Source organism: Alligator sinensis, unplaced genomic scaffold, assembly GCF_000455745.1.
Source record: "Alligator sinensis unplaced genomic scaffold, ASM45574v1 scaffold76_1, whole genome shotgun sequence".
Classification (NCBI taxonomy): Eukaryota; Metazoa; Chordata; order Crocodylia; family Alligatoridae; genus Alligator; species Alligator sinensis.
Genome location: NW_005841865.1, coordinates 1146372 through 1166872, shown reverse-complemented (window position 1 = coordinate 1166872; position 20501 = coordinate 1146372). Strand labels below are relative to the sequence as shown.

General features: G+C 41.0%; 1 protein-coding gene across 2 annotated transcripts in view; it reads right to left on the bottom strand.

Moving 5' to 3' along the window:
- TOP1 (DNA topoisomerase I) overlaps positions 1–20501 on the bottom strand; it is a 52342-nt gene that overhangs the window by 23475 nt on the left and 8366 nt on the right. For both annotated transcript variants that reach the window (XM_025191203.1, XM_025191210.1), the window contains exons 4-8: positions 10135–10261; positions 9471–9526; positions 6422–6517; positions 5226–5301; positions 4294–4394 (exon numbers count right to left, since the gene is read on the bottom strand). In XM_025191203.1, the coding sequence (XP_025046988.1) occupies positions 4294–4394; positions 5226–5301; positions 6422–6517; positions 9471–9526; positions 10135–10261 (456 nt within the window). The remainder of the gene's footprint in view (positions 1–4293; positions 4395–5225; positions 5302–6421; positions 6518–9470; positions 9527–10134; positions 10262–20501) is intronic.

Genomic DNA, 20501 nt, shown 5'->3' with positions numbered 1-20501 from the left:
AGGGGGGCTGGACTTGATGTTTTTGTAAGGTCCCTTCCAGCCCCTAACATCTATGAATCTATGAAGCAGAGATGATGTTAACCTGCCATATATCTTCACCAAAAGCTTTTGAATGCATGTTTGAAAAATCCCGGTTCTTGGCCAAAGGAAAGCACAGGTTGCCAGACTGGTGCAGGCTTCTTTACTACAAAAAGGTAGTTAAATAAAGCCCCAAATTACCACCGAGTCTGGGACCTCTCCTTAGCACAAACAAATATTGGCAAATGTGACCCTTTCTGATGTGGAAAAGTGTCCCATTAAAGGCAGAGAGACTGTCAACCTCATCATCAGTTGCTGATTCCAGCCTCTCACTGGGTCTGGCAGTACCATAGCTCCTGAAATAACAGTTTCACTTCTGACCTAAGGAAACCCAGGTGTCTGGAAAGAGAAGTAAGTGCTAATGACTCTGCTGAAAGCACTGCCATTTTTTTTTTTTTTTTTTTTTTGCAGAAAAAAAGGTTCTCTGAGGCAAGGCAAAGAAAGGATAAGGACAGAGGTGCCCTAAAGCACTCTGTGCTCAAGTACTCAAGTATGTGACAGTGGCTTGCAGTCAGTAATTAAGTATCACAATATTGGCCAAGTAGGTATAAATACCCTCATCTTGCAAATGAACCAACTGAGGCAGAGAGGATGGGAGATTCTTCTAAATTAGACAGCTGAGTCAATGATACAGCTAGAAAAATAAAACCTAAGAAATTCCCAAATTCTGAGCCCCAATCTTATGCTCAATCCACCACATCACATTTCTGCAGGCATTTGCTCCAATCCTTCATTATGATGGCAATAAAGTCATTGTTACGTGCCATCCACACAGGATCTCCTGCTGAGAAAACAGTCTACTGCACCTTGGTATTTAAGCTGTGGGAGGGAGGGGCACCATTATCCTGTCACAATGTTCGATCTCTTAATTACCCAGCCAATTTGTTGAACAGAAAAAAGCCAGGTTTCCCCATGCTGCTCCTGATTCCCACAGTCCCAGCCTCCTACTCATTTCACACTGAGGAGTGTCTCCAGCTGGGTGAAGATGTACATGTACTGGGAGCAACACAGGAAATGTTGTGCACAAATAAATGCTCGTTACTACAGTTCTAATTAGATAACAGGATCACTGTACAAAAGATAGGCATTATATGGAGGGGCTGCTGCTCCTTGAAGGAGCCTAAAATTGTATGCACAGAGGCTCTGCTGAAAAGCAGTTGCAGTCAGAGAGCAGCATTCATTTGAGATGCAGTTAACAGCTACTGGTCAGACAACACCACCTTTGCCCAGAAAACCTGAGGGCTAATCTTTACTTCCGGCAATGCAGGGAAATCTAAACAAAACAGGTAGAGCCTGAGGTGTTAAGATCTCAGCATAAGGGAACGCAATGCACTTAGTTGACCATAGGGAGGTATGACCCTGTATTGCAAGGAGATACCGGTATTTCTAGCCTGAAGTGTCAGCCATTCAGAAATTCCTTCAGAAATTCAGAAACTGGGTGAACACTTTTCACTCAAAGAACAGTAGGAAAAGTTGTTTTTTGAGAATGCCAAGCACTGTTTTTTGAGACTGCCATGCTTACTGGTTCCCAAAGTTGTCCTCTTCAGGATCAGGTACAAATGGCAACCTGACCAATTCAGATCTCTCAAGCAGAAAAATTTCTCAGATAATTAGAGCCATCTCAGTAATAAAGAATTCCAGAGCAGTTTACAGAAGCAATGTTTTTTATCCATACAAGGAGGACACACTCAAGAGACTGAGATGGGTCATGGGGTATTTTAGCTCAGATATACAAACCCAACTACAATGCAAACTGTGAGTAGATCCCCTATTGCACAAGTGCTGGATTGTGCAACACAAACATCTTTGATGTCTCCCACATATGACCCTTGAAAAAGGAGCTAAACAAGATAAAAGGCAATGGCAATGCCTAGGAATATCTAGTATACCATCATAGCAAGGACTAAAATGCTCAAAGCATCCAGTGCTGGAGGAAGCAGCACAAAGAATTCAGACTTTCAGAAAACTGACTAGGATGGAACACAAAATGCCCCGAGGAGATGAGAGTTCTCCAACATGGAGATGAAACCCAGCCCAGAAAAGACGCACTATAAAAAGCTGCAGAAGGACTCAGGGAACATCAGCAGAAGGACATTCTTACCAACTGCCAGGTTTTGCAAAACTGCTGAATGAAACTGCATTTGAAAGCATGTCAGCACAATCTGCAGAGCTCTGGCACAGAATATCTGGAATTCAGCTGCCAGAACAGGCAAGGGGAGAATTCTATGGTCTTTCAAGTAGGAAGCTGGCTAGGATAAAAAGGGAGTCGTGATGACAAAACATAAGGATACAGAGACCAATAAGGAAGCTTTGTTTAAGACAAAGCCAAAGAGACTTGTTAGCCCAAGAGAACTTCTGCGGTTCACCAATTGTGGATCCCAGTGAAACATTTAAAAAAACAAAACCAACCAACCAAACCAACAAAAAAACCCCCAGAGTTGAAAAAGTCAGAGCATCAAAGAGATCAGGAAACCAAGAGGATATGCACAGAAAAGGACCAGGAAATTTACAGAGGGGCTAAAGAGGTCAATTTAATGAACCAAAGGGAACAGGTGGGCTACTTGCAGACATTAAAAAAAAAAAAAAAAAAGACACCCCACTTTACCAGAAGCAGAGGCGCATTACTTTGACCTGGCTTTGCAGCATCTATATAGATCGGGTGCTTCACAGGGTTTTTTGGGGGCTTTTAGCTAAAGCTGATTAAAACAAAAAAAAGCCCCACTAAAGTGTACAATCTACACAGATGTTAGGCAAGCCAGATCCACCTAACACAATGCCTCTTATGGGCTTGCGCTGGGTTCAGCATGGGAGCATGTGGAGTTTCAAGTAAAGCACCTTTTGGCAGGGGGAGTGAGGGGGGTTAACAGCTGTAAGTAGCCATGGTGGCTGAATCTAAAGTCATAACAACTAAAGGAAAATATATGAAGGCTGACAATAGAATCATGGAGGAGAATTATTTTTAGGGTGATCCAAGGAGCTACCATCAGATGCGGCAAGGTAAAAAAAAAACTAAAACAAAACCCGCAAACAATTTTCTAAAAGCTTTCCCCAATAATACCATCCACTACAACAGATGAATGATCTCCCAAGAGATGAAGAGGTACCAGAAGTCTTGCAAATATGTTATAAGTGCTGAGATCACGGGAAACAAGACAAATATTTGCATTTGAAGCCCAGGTGGAAAGTGATGATGGTCAGTCCCCCTCAAATACATGAGCATTCACTACTCTACAAGTATTCTAGGCATGACAGTGGATTACATTAGAGGTACCCATAAAAAAGCAGCATTTAAAAAGATCGATTTGAGTCATCACTGACTTGACAAATTCATAACGGGTAGGCAAATACAGGTGCAATTCAAGTCATGGATAGTTTCCTTCTCCTCCACTCACCAAACTGAAGGGTCCTCATTTATTTGTAATCTGTATTTAAAAAATGCCAATGTCAGTGAAAGCTGAACTTCAGTCACACAAGTACGTTAATTTTAGATTCTGTACAGCAAAGAAAATGCTTCTTATTCAATTGTATTTTCAGATTGGACAGATTAAGCTTTAAAATGCTTTTAAAAATGTCTCAAGAAAGAATCTGTCACTTGATCAGTTTTCATTCACCAGTTCTTTCAGCAAAATCCTTTTGGAAAGGCACAATGTTACACAGCTGAGTTCAGACTGTAATAAAAGCAGGTGAAACTTGCTTATGTTGCATCCCTCTATAGATTAGAGCGTCACTAGAATCAAGCTTACTAATAAAAAGCTGTGGTGATGACACTTTGTGTAATATACCACAACATGAAAAAACCCACACCAAAAAATACATCCCAAGTTTATGAACTTTCATATTTGTAAGGAAAGAACATTTGGGGAGTCCAAAGGCTGAGAACTCCAGTGTGCAATCACAATCTGTAGCCTGTTTTACAGGAGGGTAAGAATCTACTTTAGTTTCTGGATCTCTCACTACATAAGCAGGAAGGAAAGGAGCTCGTTTTAAAAAGGTGTCCAGGAAAAGCAATATGATTAAGGAAGTTAAAATTCCTGATTTGTTTTAATTTAAAGAATGAATGTTCCTAATGAGGAAGCTCAACCAGCTAGTGAAAAGGCAAACCTTGATGAATCAGCAGAAAAACAGGGTCACTTTGCATACTTAATCTCTAGTCAGAACAGGAAGTAGTAGATGGAAAGCCAAATAGCAGAGGTTAACTGATCAGCAAGGTGTTACCATTTCCATTTCTGTTCCTCTTCTTTCTTTTGTTTCTTTCTCTTGTTGTCTCCTTCAGGAGCTTTCTTATCTTTGCTCTTGGCTTTCTTGGCTTTAATGTCCTGCAATGGAATGGGGGAAAGATAGTCTGATTACTATAAAAAGCTACCATATACTGCTCAGCAAACGTTAAAACAAAACTAACAACCCCCACCCTTTCTTAGCTCTACACTAAATACTTTTCCTGGGACATTGTTTGAGCAAAATGCCCAAACACAGATACATTTACACTGGCAGAAAGTTGATTTTGCCTGGATGTTGTATGGTATATGTTATATTAAAAAAGGCATTTGCAAAGCTTTGGAAAACTAAGTACACCAGCTAGGATTCCTGCAAAGATCATTTCAAACCATACCTTTGTGAGCAGATGTAAAATCTGGAGCTCCACTCCCACCCAACAAATAGCCCAACAAAAACTGAATTCTGTTGTCATCTTAGAATTCCCTTTGTCAATTCCCTTTCCAAATAAGGCATGCCTCAAGCTCCATCTATAACGGCTTTTATAACGGCATTCTTCAGCTGCAATTATGCTCCATTCTCATTGTTACACTGCTATACCAGGTACTAAATAAATACTCTGCATCTGAACTGTATCACATCTGTGCAATTACCAGATGTTGCTAATAAAGCTCTGACATCCACTGAGAAAGGTCTAACAAAAGGAGGAGTATGAGCTGCCTAGATCAGATGGGAGACTTTTGTTAAGATGCCTCCAGGAAGAAAACTTTCTTAAATGATCAATTTTAAAACGAGTGTTTATTTCCTTGAAATAAATTGGTGCCTTCTTGGACACACGAGCTAGCTCACTCATGTAATTCAAAGATATCGTGAGAACCCCATCCTTGAACCCAGGAATTGCAACCTTCCTCTCCCACCTATCACCCACAGTTTACCTCCTCCTCCTCTTGTTTCCTCTTCTTCGATTTCTTGATGTCTTCTGTTTTGATTTTCTTGGGTTTGTACTCAACACTGGAGAAGAGAGAGACAAGTTGACAAAAAAAATAAGTCCCTTGGTTTAAAAATCATATCTACACATGGATCTGCAGATGCTCATAACTGCTTCTGTCACCACATCTGTGTCCATTCTCCCCATCCTCCCAAACTTATAGAGGGATTCACTGAACAGGGTGTTTTTTGCTGGAGGAGATTGCTCTGCCATCACTGTCCAGTCATAGCCCTTAAAATGAACTTTGGGGATCAGCAATTGTGAGGGGAACAGCCCTCTGAACTTCAGTGTGTCCAAGTACAAGAATCTTTCTGGTAAGAAAGAATACACATGCATTACTAGTTCTGCACTCAGAGTAACTCCAAGGTTGGAATACTTTACAAAAGAACTGGGGAAGGGGAGTGTCTTTTTTCTTTCTTTGTGACTATCTGAGATCTGGATATTGGCTCGTGTATTTCAATTAATTCAACAACGTCACTATCCAGTGTTAGCACATTATAATCTTTTTATCACGGGACACTAGACTGGGAGGTTACTGAAATGCATCAGGCAGAACACAATGTGTGATCATACAGAAGAAAACTATTAATGTTATTCCCATCTCTGTCTTCTGGAAACAAAGAAGTACCACACACGCACAAGAACAGACTTAAAGGCTAAAGACTAAATCATCGGCATAACTTGCAACATATTTAGGCCATTTTAAAGGGGAATTCATCCAAGCATCTCGGGCAAAAAATTGGGCTGAGTCTGCATTTTTTCCTCAGGCAGTCATTTCATCACCCAGGAGAAAATTACTGCAGCCACTTAGCTAGCATTAATGCCCCACTCAATCAGATTTATGTTTTCCATTCTTAAGTCTTGTCCCTTTTCTCTGCCTATCTTCTGATTTTATATTCATTGGTCCTGTAATGCTTAACACCACCTTCTGCTTCTTGCAGGATGCACAGAAGGGTGCATACTACAGCAAAACACACCCTAAAACACTCTACATTTATAGAATTTCACTTTTACTTTCTAATAAAGAAACTGGACCCAGTTCCCTAGTCTTCCATCTTCCCTGCTCCTTCTGAAATGCCCATGACTTCCCCCCACACTTCTCCAAATCCTTCTCTTCACCGCTAAGGCAACGTAGTTGCTTACTCATCATCCTCTCGAGGTCGCTTTAAAGGTTTGAAGTCCTCTTTGGGAGAAGCGTAAAAGCCATCATCATCCTGTTCTTCTTTAATACGTGGTGGACTAAGGGAAGAACAGAGAAGAATCGCTTTGTTTTAACTACAAAACACCGACTGAGAAATTTTGAAACCAGAACCAGTTCACTTTATTAAAGTAAATTATAAAAGAGATCATGCCTGCTGGGTCAGCAGCACAGGGCTGTCACTCTCCCCCATACCTATAAACAATGTTAAGCAGATACATTCTGTAGGCAGTGAGTACTTGCATTTCCCCAATACAATAAAATATAACAAACATAAATATAATGACACTGCTACAGCATAAGGAGCACTATTTTATCAGTATGCTTATTCACTTTTGAGAACAAATCCAGATATCAACATTTGCAAATGTATTTTTGAAAGGCAAAATATGGAAATCTAAGCATTTTTTAATACTGATCAAATTCCAATGTCTTGTTTGAGTTTTTATTTTAAGACGCCTTGGAAAAAATTAGGTAAGAAGAATAGTTTTTCAACTGAAAACTGATTTCCAAACTATTCCCTGCAATCTTTGCAAATGTAATGGCTTATGCATGAGAACTAGAGAGGAAACCAATGATCAACAACAAAAGCTAAAACTTAATTAGTCTGTTTTGACTGTCCAAACTGGAGGAAATGCATTAACTAACCTTTGCAAACAGACACTATTAATATTAAATTGGGCTTAACATTTCCACTTATAATATTCCAAGGTCCTAGCAAAAGACATTATTTTTAAATATGATTTTAAAGAGACCATCCCTTTAATGAACTTACTATTTTTAAATGTCAACCTTGTGCTTCTAACAAAAGGACTTCACTTTTCCTTATAAAACAAACATGCTGCAGAACGCTTTAGGAATTGTATTTTGAAGCATTTAGCTGCAATTTGACTCAGGTGAAAGACACTCAAGAGTGACAATCTGGGTTTTCCTATTCATCAATTATTTCCTATTTTCTATAATTCTATGATGCTCCATCAAAGATTTTGGTATCAAATTAGCTCAGTTTCCAAGTCAACACTCAGATTTTGTGATTGGGTGGAGTGGGAGAAGAGAAAATCAAGCAGCATTCTGCTTTGTACATCACCATCAGCAAGAGACATTCTAGAATCTTATTTTAGCTGGCAATTGTGTTGATGAAGCAGAACAAGGCAGTTTGCTCTTTCACAGCTGTACAGCCTCTGCAGTGCTGGCAGATGCAACTCAAGACATAGGGAACCAATATATGCTGTTAGAAGGAGCCATTTTTATAGCACTGCTTGCTACTTAAGACGACCTGAGCCGTAAGCTTTCAGACATTTCCAATAGGGGTGGGAGAGGAAGGGGGGCAGTACTAATTTGCCCTGGATAACTTATGGAGGCAGAAATCTGTCATCTGTCTTATCTAGGCAATGTTAAATGTTGGAACATCTCCAACCATTTTGCAACAATAGGAAATGAAGTGTCGAATATTTTAAAAGACAGGAATTGCATGACTGGAATAAACCTTGACCTGCTTTGTTCCTGAGAATACACATCTCCATCTCCCCAAGGCATATCTCAAATTATGATGTTTCCCCTGCATCTCAAGTCTTCTTTTGAGGACTTTAGATATTTCTGGAAGGACACATACCTCTGTCAAACTCGATAATGGAACATTTCAGTGAAAGAAAATGGTATGGGGACATAAAATGACTTCCCTCTTTAGCCTGTTTTGGGTTCTCTATGGCATGAGGCTGGGGAAAATCTTGGCAAATTGGCATGGGAACATAATGACTTACTATTTACACCAAGTGCTGCATTAGGAATCTGACAGGGTTAATATAAGCTGCAGGTTTTAACAGCATAATATCTAGCATTCACCACTGTTTGTAATCATCCCACTTTCTACATTTCTAATACAGCAATTCCTAAAGATGCCTAGAGAGGGCGCCTCTTTCCTCTGCCTTGAATTAAATGCAGTGTTTGCATTTTCAAATAAAGCTCCTTGAGAAAATGAAACTGAAAGACCCATGCACTGAGGAGGCACATTTAAAATAACTTTTGCACAACTTCAATCAGATAGGCAGGCTCCTTCTCTTGACCTCACTGAACTGCCCCAATTCCACTATACCAAAAAGCATGATTGGGAAGAAAAATAATTCTTGATGGCAGCATAAAGATAGGCAAAAATGTCTTCAGCTGTAGATAAATTGCTTCCAAAGCACATCTATTTAAATATACAGCAGGTGGCCAGACATCCCTTCCAGGGAAATGCATGTGAAGCCATTAGCAAGGCACTGGATCAAACTCAGCAACTCAGCAACTAAGAACAGGTAGCACACAAACAGAAGAGAAATCCTCATTTGTCAAATATTAAGAAAGTGTGTTAATTTTTAAAAAAAATAATGAATCAATAGAGGGGGAAAAACCCAACTATGTAGCATCTGGTACAGTATTTATGAAGTCCAGGTAGTTCTCTAAGGATTAGGAATTGAACAGAGTAGAATAAGAGAAAGATATTCTCTAAAGATTTTGTTCAGCTTTAAACAACTGTCCCTTCTATCTGTTATTCCCTTACAAAGGAGAGCATCAAGCTGCAGTCCTCTGATGTCTCCCTCTCTCTCAGATAAGCAAGTATCCAGAGGTATAGCATTCTCAAGCGCAACCGAAGGAAACCAACTCCATGATGGGAGTCAAATGTTTGTAGTAGTTATAGCCAGAGAGGGCTTTTGTCCAACTTAACCTAATGTTTCCAGGAGTCTACACTGTCCTGGATAGAACCCAACCTCCTGGATCAAAGTATTTAAGTATCCACTGTAGGTAACAATCCTGCATGCACAGGCCACATGCCCTCCCAGCACTTTCCTCATTACTGTTTTCTATTTAACTGGTTGCTTAACCAAAAACGTAGCTACATGGGCACATATCACACAAAGGGAAGATACCTCAAACAACAGAACCCCTGCCTCTGCAAGCTGGCTGGGAGCTTACAAAAGAAACCCAGGCTACAGGATTCTGGACCTGCTGTCTTACCTGGAGAATCCATTTTCCTTTTCCTTCTTTATTTTTATATCACCGGAAGATTTGCTCTGAAAGACAAAAGGTAACTATTGGTCAGTAAGCACCGCATCTTTGACCCACGTGCAAATCAAAGAGAACAAAGAACCTGCAGCAGGAAACAAGTGCACTGCAAGGACTTGCGACTTAATGCCTTCAGTACCAACTGACATACTAGGAGCAAGAAAACACCCATATTTTGTTCAGGTGTTCCTTGTCTCTTTCAGCTGGGCAAGGCAAAAGTGGTATCAATGCAACATTTCCGGTCTCTTATACCGGGTAACTGTCTCCTGTCCTTGCACAGGACGAAGTCAATATCTACTTGGTCTTTTCTTATATTTGAGAACTAGGGATTAAACTCAGCAAGAGTTCTGACTGCAACTATAACAGGAAAGATTTACATCAAGTGGGCATAGTGTCCACTTGATTTCAGTAGTAGGATGCCTATTTATACTGCCTGAGGATACGGCTCTATATCTATTGAGCCACAAAATCTAAGGACCAATCCTAAATGGGAGCGAGTTCTCAGTCCTAAACTAAACACTTAAAAGTAAATGCCAGAAACAGCCTTTCTGCTTTCACGCAGCACAACAGCTGAAAACCAACCCCCCTACACCTCACATAAAAGAGAGCCCCAGACCTTTTCTTCCTTCCGTTTCTCCTTGTCTTTATCTTTGTGTTTGTCTTTGTGTTTCTCTGAGCTGCCATCTTTGTGTTTGGTTTTCTCCTTCTCTTTGTGTTTCTTCTCCGAGGAATCTTTGTGCTCGCTGCAAGATAAGAGAGTCAGTTCAGAGAGGGGACATCAAGAGTTTTGACCGGTGTGAACAATTTACAACGTTCACCGAGTCCCTGAAGCTTTGCCGCTTACAATCACTTGAAATAAATGATCTTATTAATAGGAAGATCCAAAAAACAGTCAGCTGTACGTCAGGCCTGGTTCTTCAGAAGGGAAGGAAGAGAAAAGAACCTGTGGTAAAAATCAAGCTGTCAAGCGCTTCTAATCAGGGAACCAGAGCCCATGTGGGGGTGCCAAGGAAATTCACCTTGTGCACTGCTTATTGAGCTTGAACACTTTCACAGGAACCCCCACTGTTCTTGTTTGCTTCATTTCCCAATCAGCTCTGAATAGGCACAACTGAAATAAAATGGAAAACCAGGTCCCACTCCTCAGTGGATAATGCCCTGTTGTTTTGATATTTCTTTCATCCAAGGAACTAAACCCCCTTATGATTGGCATGTGTGTTTACTCCCAAACAGCTGGGGGAGCCAAGGCAGGGAGATTAAATGACTGTGCCTAGGGTTAAATGAACATAAACAGAAAGGCTAGGGGTAAACTCAGCAGTACCTATTCCTAGTCGCTTCTTCCAGTAGCTAGCACTTACTGTTCCCCAATCAGAACTGCTGTACAGGTTGACACAACTGATCCTGCTCATGAGAAGGTCAAAATTCAAACAGTTACAAGTCAGTGCATCCCTGTCCTTACAAGACACTACAGTGGAGTCTTAGCCAATGCCATTATATCACTTCAGATCAGATTAAACAAATCCAGATTATGGAGTTACCAACCTAGTGCCCAAAAAATCTGGAGTCAGGCTGCAAGAAACCAACAATTGTTTTAAATTTTCTCCTACTGGTTTCTGAGCCTAATAGATCCAGATCATGTTGTCAAACATTTTGTTGCAACCACAAGGGCGAGAAGGGTTATTTTTATTTTTTCAAATGAAAACTGAAACACTGATAGAATTACTTTACCCCTTGCACTGAAGCTTCACAAGAACAACAGACTATTGTGAGACTAGTGATAAAAATCTCAAGAACCCGAGACAGATTCACATCAGTGTTCAGGGAGCTAGGCAAGAAGTCTGTCATTTGAACACACCTCAGATGCCCATTTACAGGACTTCAGGCACTCTCTTAAAAATCATATATCACTCATTTCAAGGTAGTAACATGGTGGAAACTAGGTTCTCTTTTCTCCTGGGAGTAGTGAAATAGATGCTTTTCCCTTTCTGACCCCATGTGTAGGCCCATTTCCATCAGTAATTTTTATTCCATCAGAAATTTTTATTACATGCTATCTTTCCCCACTATTATCCTTTGAAATATTTTCCACCACTCCTTGAGTGGAAGCTGTCTAATACAAAATGTTGTTAGAAGCATGCCGCCCATTTCAGTCGTTTAACACTCAAATGCAAGGAATGAAACTTTGCAAGACAGAACAGTGGAAAATTAAATTTACGACAACATGGGAGGAACCTTTTCAAACTGCAAACTTTCCAATGCTTTGACTTCTATCTAAAGGAACAGTGACTAGGAATAACGGGTGCAAACTAGTGGAGAGTGGATTTAGGTTAGATATTAGTAAGACATTTTTCACAGTAAGGGTGGCCAGGATCTGGAATGGGCTTCCAAGAGAGGTGGTGCTATCACCTGGCTTGTAGGTCTTCAAGAGGAGGCTAGATAGTCACCTGGCTGGGGTCATCTGACCTCCGTCCTCTTTCCTGCCAGGGGCAAGGGGTCGGACACGATGATCCACTGTGGTCCCTTCCGATTCTACAATCTATGAATAGGAGCATGTGGGGACTGGCCTGACAAAGCTTGACAAGAGTTATCCAGCATCCAGAAAGAATGCACAAGATAAAGAGGACGGTAACTGAAATTACAGTGTACAGATCTGTTTGTACTTCTAGCACTTCAGAGAAAAATCTGACTTGGACACAGCTTGACATCCTTATTTTATATCCATGCAAGCCTTGCAATGTATATGCTTGAAGACTTAAACCAGGGCCTGGCAACCTTTTGCCACTATGGGCCAGAGCTTGCAACCCAGCTGTCCACTGCAGGCCACAAATCTCCACCTCCTGTAGCGTACAAGTCACCTATGCTTACCACCACTGCCAAACCCTGTCCTCTCTGTAGCAAGGGTAAGCATAGGCATGAGAGTGCAAACTGGGAGAACAGCAGAGGGGATGGGCAGCCTGGTACATCCATGTGTATGACCTAGTCCCATGCTACCCCAGGGCAGGCCGGACCTTCATAAGCTGGATCCAGCCTGTGGACTATAGGTTGCAGATCCCTGATCTAGAGACTAAAACTCAAAGTAGCATAGTACAACATACACCCATTTCCCTTGATGCAAACAGTTGAGGAAAATCTCATTAGGATCTGAATGGATTTTGAACTTAGCATGGCACAGAACAGTGAAAAATCAAGAGGATCTCCTGCTGGTGGTTCAAACTATAATAATAATAAAAAAAAGCCTACTTAGCAGGGTGATCTCTTCTAACTTGCATGTAAATCAGTTTCCATTTAACTCTTTGGAGACAGGATTAGACTAGCAGAATAACAAAGTAATATTTACCGGTGAAGACAAGTGGCACTCTAGAAATGCTTTTAGATGGACATGTCACACCACAATCAGCCTGCTTGTGAAGATTTAAAAACTGCATATTATTCTTACCTAGCAGTTTACATTATGGACACTGTGTGAACAAGACAGCAAGTACATACAGAATCCAACACTGGATTGAGAAATCAATTGGATGCCTGCTATTGTTATACTCATTTTTTACCTCAGACAAGATTTCCCAGCTTTAGTATCCTGTCCCCACTCCCCCTGAAGCTCAAAGACTGGCATTCATTTTGCATCATTGTAACTTGCTGACAGTCCCTCTGAAAGCAGAGGATCTGTTTGTGTTATTAATCAAAGCCTTAACCTCACAAAAGCCTGGAAATTCTTACTTAATATCTCACAGTTATGTCTGTACGGATATTAGGTGCCTTATCTGCCAAGAGATTAAAGCTTTACAACCACACCACCACAGATAAATCAAAATAGGAATAAATACAAAATAGGTCAACCCCCCGCCCCCCTTTTTACATGTTGGATGCATTAAGTAATTTCCATTTTCTGAGCTTGATGACTTTCCTAAACCTAAGGAGTGGACATAGAGATCACCCTTTACTGCCCCAAAAGGGGCACTTTGGGGATGTCGGCCAAGTTTCAGAAAAGAGAAACTCCACTGACTACCATTTTTTAGAGGAATATGGCACAAGAAATGATCAAATCATTGCAAACCTTACAAAACAAAACTGAAAAAAGATGAGCTAATGGTTCTCACTTTGTTAATTAGCTTATGATATTATAGTTAGGGATCACTAAATAACCCAGAAGAGCTCAGCTATTGCAACAAGTGCCTTGTAGGTTTAAAGCCTATGTAGCTGGATATACTAGCCAGGTGAGAAAAGTAACTTAGCTGCTTCTTTTACACAACAGGGCTCAAACCTGAACATTTGTTTGCAAGTCTCTATCATTTTGTCCTGACCAGAAGATTTGCATAGTTTCTCCCTTCTTCCCCCTTTTTTGGAGTCCTACCTGAAACCATTCATACAAAATACTAGAAATGGCTTCTATAGCAGCTCAGTGGCCTTGACAAAGTGAGCTTAGCTCTGGGAAGTATGCAAGTGCTGCCATGACAATTTCACAAGCAAGGAAGGACAGGAGATTTAAAAGGACAACATTTTCAGGAGCATCCTACTTTTTTTGAATGTCACCCTAGCAGCCGTACCTGGAGGCCGCATTTTCTGACATGCTGAGCAGAGCACAGCTTTCCACCTGTGGTAAGCTGTGCCCAAGGACTCTTGTAAGGCAATAGAAAAAGCTGAGGCATTGCCCTTCAAACATAAAATTCAGTGTCCACTCATGAAAATGTTTAAGTGCCTTACCCAAAGCTAAAAGTTATACCAGACTAGGAGCCAAGAACAGGAGTCTGGACTCCTCTCTCCCAGTCTGAGTTCTTATCCAAAGGCTACCCCCTTCCTCCTTTTGCTTTTTTTTTGGCAAGAAGTCACATTTGTCACCTCCCAGGACCCTTAATGGTGGACTCTCACTGATGTTCAGAGTCTAGAACGGCATGAGGAGTGGTAGCTCGGAGAATGCAAGATGTATATGGGATACTGGCCCATAAAGCCTATCCCAAAATATCAATGGTGAGGTCTGAGGTCCTCCACCCTCTTGTTGTTATAAAGCTGAAAGAAGCGACCCAGAGTCCTTTTGTTTTATTTTTGTTTTTTAAACCCACCTGCTACCTCCTCTGAGGAAATAGATTATTTCCCCCGTTCTTAAGCACTTTCCTTGACATACCTAACCATCTTCTGAATATCAGAACACAGCTCTGATTTAAAAGACAAGCAAAGCTGGATATACTGAATAGCAGAGACAATCATGACATCATCCTGCCTCCCTGGAAAGACCTGATCTCTGTCTGTACCCATGAGCAAAGCCTACAGTAGATAGCTTCAGCCAGTTGTCTTGGCAACAGCAGGGTTTCCTCCCCCCGACCCTTCCACGCATGTAATTCCTCCAAATATATCCATTTCAGTCAGGAAACAGAATTGCTTTGCCCTATCACTTGCGTCTATTAGGCTACTATCCAGAGAAGTTAAATAAGGGAATGAACCAGTTTGGCCACTATCATATTTGGCAAAACAAAATGAGTCAATGTGGTACCTATTACAAGACACCATCCTTAACCTGCAGAATGGGCTCTGGCCTCCTACCAGCTGTTCATTAAGGCTACTTAATGCTATGATTAGGAGGTAGGTGTCATATAGTAAAGTTCAGGGAATCCCTTTCAAACCACTGCAAGGTTGAAACACAACTTGTGTGCCATGCCCCACCTGCCCCGGCCTTCACTAAGGAGACTTGATGCAACTGTAAAATTCTACTGAGCAACCGATTCCTTTCCAGCACTCTGGATACCTCCTGCTTTTGCTAACCCTGCTGCCTACATACGCCCTTGGACAGTCTCATTTGTTTCAAATGCAGAAGTTAAATAGTGAAGCCCACTTTGGATATAGTTAAACTTCCTGCTGTGCTAAAAGTTGCCCTAACTGGAGTAAACGTTATTCACAGGAGATGTATTCATGGAAGGTTTCATGAACACCAGAGCCTCCTTGCAATGTCATGTACATAGAAAAAAAACAGAACCACTTTACTTATACCATTATAGTTAAATTGGTACAATTCTGTACTCTGGTTACAATTATATCTCTATAAAAGTGCTTTAATAGAGCTTATTTCTGCCTGGAAATAGGAATACGCTTTACTACATGGCACATTTTTTACAGTACAGCTACAGCCACATTAGGGGTTGTGGTGATATAACTATTTTTTGTTCAGAGACATGCGTCATATCTTTGAGAGACATAGATACACTAATTCAACATGTATATGTCAGACAAATAAAGAATATACCTGTTAAAACAATGCAGTCTTGTTGCAGTGAAGTTACCCAGTAGAATATTCCTGATGAATACCAATGTATTCATAGAGGAAAAAGAAACCTGCCTGCCACACACCTTAGACACACCAGGCAGCACCCAATTCGCACTAGATTTGTTTGTAGGCTTTCATTTTAGGAAGCTTGTTCTAAGGAGGGACTGAATGGCAGGAAATTGTAAACACCTCAAACAAAACTGCCTCTCTGAAAAGTCAAGCAAGTGTTCCTCAGTTGGGCTGCCAAGAGGAAGATGTAAGGGAGTGTTTTTTCTTTCCCCTTAAACCAGAGCAGGGAAAGAGAGAACATGCACCTGGCAGCACACCTGCTTATACTATGCTCACACAGACAGCTACAAGTGGAAAGTGTTTCCAAAAAATAGGAGATGTACAAATACACAGCTCCCTTCTTCAAGCCACAGCAGCATTACAGTGCATTTAACACTGCATTCTTCAGGCACCATTTGTGTACTTCAATAAGCCCTCTCCCTGCCCTTTTCATCCCCACCTCAAACGACAGGCAGGGAAAGATGCTTTCTTTAAAGCTCCTCTATTTCCTCTCTCATTCTCTCCGCTGTAATTAACTTCTTGTACAGTGGCTGGGAAATTTCTACTGATGAGCATTAGAACTAGCTGCAAACAGCATTCTGCTACCCTAGTTGGTATCGGTTAAGACTCCAACTAAAGCATAAGTAAAAGGGAGCTATGATTTCACTGAAATCAAAAAACACAATAGGGACAGAACAGAGGTTACTTGGCCCTGTGTCTTGTCTGAAGTATTATGATACAAACTCAAAGCTGCGATTACATTTCAGACCTATATGCAGCAAGCAGTGTCCAACTAATTGGAAGATTTTAACCCAAACATGGCCACATTTTCAGCTGCCTTGGTGTTTTGCAAGCTCACATTTAGAGATGCATCGAACAGTAAAACTGGGTGTAAATCTGTGTGTGCCTCAGTTATACAGCTGAGCTCCCAACTGTGTAACAACAAGGTGACTTCAGCAAACATTGGATCAATAGGAATCTTTCCATTAACTTCCACATACAAGCAATCAGGCCCTTAGTGGGCACAGTGCTGTGGAGATAAAACAGAAGGCCAGGGCTGTAAACATCCACTGAGACAGAAGACAGTGGAACCGTGTCAGAGTGCAAGCTCTCAGAGACTGGGGGTGGGCAAAGCATGCACATTTTAGGCACTATGGGAACATAATAGATTTTACTACTGGAAGCCAGTCTCTCACTAGATAACGGGCCAAGGTCAACAGTATGCACACAAGAAAAAACAGAATTAAATCAGCACACCCACACATGCAAGAAAACTAGGTTTATGTATGTGGCTTTTTTCCCCCCAAATGGTCTTTTCCTTTACATTAATGATAGCCCTTCCTCCACACCCCTCACCAAAACAAAGTGAATGGCTAAGGGGGAAAGACCATGGGAAAAACAGAACTTTCAATTATCTGAATTTTTATTTTATTACTTTATTTATTTATTATCCACAAACAGAGGCCCTCGCCATTTCAATATTTTTTGGCAAGACAAAAAGCCCAGAGCACACCAATTGGGTTACAATCCCCATTACATCCTGCAAAATCTCCGTTTAAACCAAACAGATATCAAGAGGCATTTTGGAACTAAAGCAAATATACAAGCTGATGGAGGATTTTTCTTCTGGAGCATTTAAGATACTTGTCATGCCAGTAATATGGATCAGTGCTGCCAAAGCAACCTGGGGGGAAAAAAACCTAGTCTCTTCACTCCAGTCTCCGCAGCAGCCGTTTCCTGCAACATTGCTGTTCGTGGGATGTGGCTGTCGGGGAACTGAAAGTCACCTGGCAGAAAGATATTCAAATTTGCCTCAAACTGATCTCTAGCAAGCCTTAATTTCAAACAAGGTCCATTATCTCATTATTTTATCAAGATTTTTCATTTGGTCCAAGGAAGACAAGTGTTTTAAAGGTCTATTATGAGATCAGATTTCTTTCATGCCTAGATATTTCAGAGGTTCAATATTGCTTTATCAGACATCAGTTTAAAGTAAAACCAAACCCAAATAAAACAGAGGCAGCGCTTCAAATGATGCAGATCTATTCTCTGATAAGGAGGTTGCTTATGTGGGCTGAGGGTGAAGAAAAAAAAAAAAACAACCCTGAAATGTACAGGAACATTCTTCTCCCAGTTTGCTATATCTGTACTTGAGCGGTTATGATATAAATGTCATCTTGCAAGTGGGAGAGAAGGAAAGCAAAAAGTGAAATTAAGGAGTTCTGTATATCAGGCCATTACACTTCTACCAAAAATAGATCATCTTGATCTCGTGTGACATTTCTGAGACGCTTATCTCGGCAGCTTAGAACCCTCACCCAGAAATGGGACACAGACACTGTTCATTCTGCATGGGAGTGTGGTGGTCCTCTTGACAACACAGGTTTATAAAAAGGCTCGTTAAATTTGTGAAAAGGCATAACGGAGCCTTCAAACTATTATAGACAGACGTGGAAGGCACATGGCCTGGCTTCTCCTACAAGGAGGAAATGCTTCTTTCAGCACATGTTCAAATACAACTTTGTACCTTATGGAATGGGGAGATGTGTTAATCCTCCAACTAGGAAAAAAAGGGGTGGGGGGAAATGACACACCACAAACATTTTATGCTGAACACATTAGGGAAATGCCCACTCTAGCTCCATAGTTAAGGATGACTTAAGTTTTTGACTTAGAGCAATGATTCAAGCTCTTTGTTAAATATGAAAAACACAGCAGTCTTTCCATAAGATTACAGCACATTAAGTGCAGGCTGGATTTTCTGCGAGTTTAGAAACAATTCTAATTAGTCTGAGGCAATTTTTTCAAAGACTTCCCTTTTTACTTCTAGCAGCAGTAGAAGACCTTTTCTCATAATTATAACAAATAGAGCACCAGTTTTCAAAAACTTTTCTTAGTTAAAACAATTCAACGTTATGCATTAGCTGCATTCTCCCATCCTTTCTTAAGTACCAACAAGCCATTTTCTGCAGTTACTCTCCACAGCTAACATTTTCTTCAGAGAATTCCACGCAAATCCCTCTTTCAATATGCCAACTTTCCTAGTCTTTTCAATGGGACTAAGCTTTGCAGGCCAAAATAGACACAGTTTCCATTTACCTGCTCCTCATCACGTCCTAAACTGCTACTACATTCCTAATTAGCAAAGAAAAAAAAAAAAAGTGGCAGCCATTTTGATCAAGGATAGCCTTTCATGTGTTTCTCTAAAAGATTTTTTTCCTTCAACCTCTAAAAATCAGTTATAAAGCTGGCAAGAGAGGACTATGAATTCTAAAAGAGATTTCTTGAAGTGGCCCGTTTCCTCAGGCTTACACAAAAGGAAGGGCAAGAGGCATGTTGAAACTTCACTGAATTAGTTCAAAATTAAATTAAAATCAAAATTAAGGAAGCTACCCTGAGTCCATGTTGTAAAAAAAAAAACAAACAAAAAACAAAACAATTCAGGCTGCACTAGGACAATCACAATCCCCCCAAAAATCAAACTAGGTTCCATATCAAGATTAATAAAGAAACTGTATGTTCTGCTTTCACTGTGTGTCACCATTTTCTTTAAGTGCTTTACACTGGTTGACTTGTGACATTCAGACTTGATACCTCCATATGTCTCTAATCATCTTTTCTTCCACTTCAATCTCTGAAATGTTCTCACCATAAATTTCCCTCTGGGCGTGTGCACTCTTAGATTGGCACATTCTGTCCATACACTTGGGAGTCTCCTTGCTCCTCATCCACTGAGCAGTGTCTTTAAAATTCTTCCAGAACTATTCCCCACTGCTCTCTCTATACCTCTCTTACCCACTAAGTTGCTGGTCCTTGTTTTGAGTGTCAAAACTGCATGCTTTACAAAGGATTGATAGTTACTTAGCCTAGGTCTATGGACTGTACTGGTGAAAAACCAAGTGTATGAATGATATCAGTTGTTTCCATTAGTAAGCTGCTTGTTTTAAATATATGTGATGTGACAGTGAGACGGCTGTTACGTTGTGCATGACTGAATGAGGATGGGCAAGAGCAGCATCTTTCCAGTATTCTTTGATAAACATTCCAGCTGAAGTGTTCTTAATGTATGCAATTTTATCTTCCTAGGGCTATCAGCCTACAGTCATGATTTAGTGATACACCAGCCAAATGTGTGGGCTACATTTTCAAAAGGCAAAAAGTGCACATAAGCACGTGCGGCTGCAAATTGTAGGCACAAGGGGAAGTCAACGGGCAAAAAAGGGAAATTGGGTGCCTCACAACCTACTTGTACTGAGCACAGAGAAGAGGAAGACTGCAGTAGGGAATCTTTGCAATATGAATTCTCACCTCTGTTGGGATTCTTTAAAACAAACAACGAATACAACATGTGTGGTCCACTAAGGGATTCCATGAGCCTCTGCCCCAATCCCCTTTCAAGCAGGGGTGCACTGATAGAGATTTTCTGGAACAATACCAATGGCTGACAGCAATCTGATTCAGATATACAGCTCAGCAACTTGGAGACTAGTGTCAGGCTGGTAAGTCTGGTGTGGGGGAAGGGACGTGGGGGGCACATTGAGGCCCTGAGATCTGCTACACACACCCTGGGAGGGCATGGGGGTGTGCGCGCCCCCAAATCTGTGCACAGGGTAAGGGTGGACTGCCATTGCAGGGTGGGGCCGGGGCGGTGCTGGACTCCTCCAGGCAGGAGCTAGGCCAGA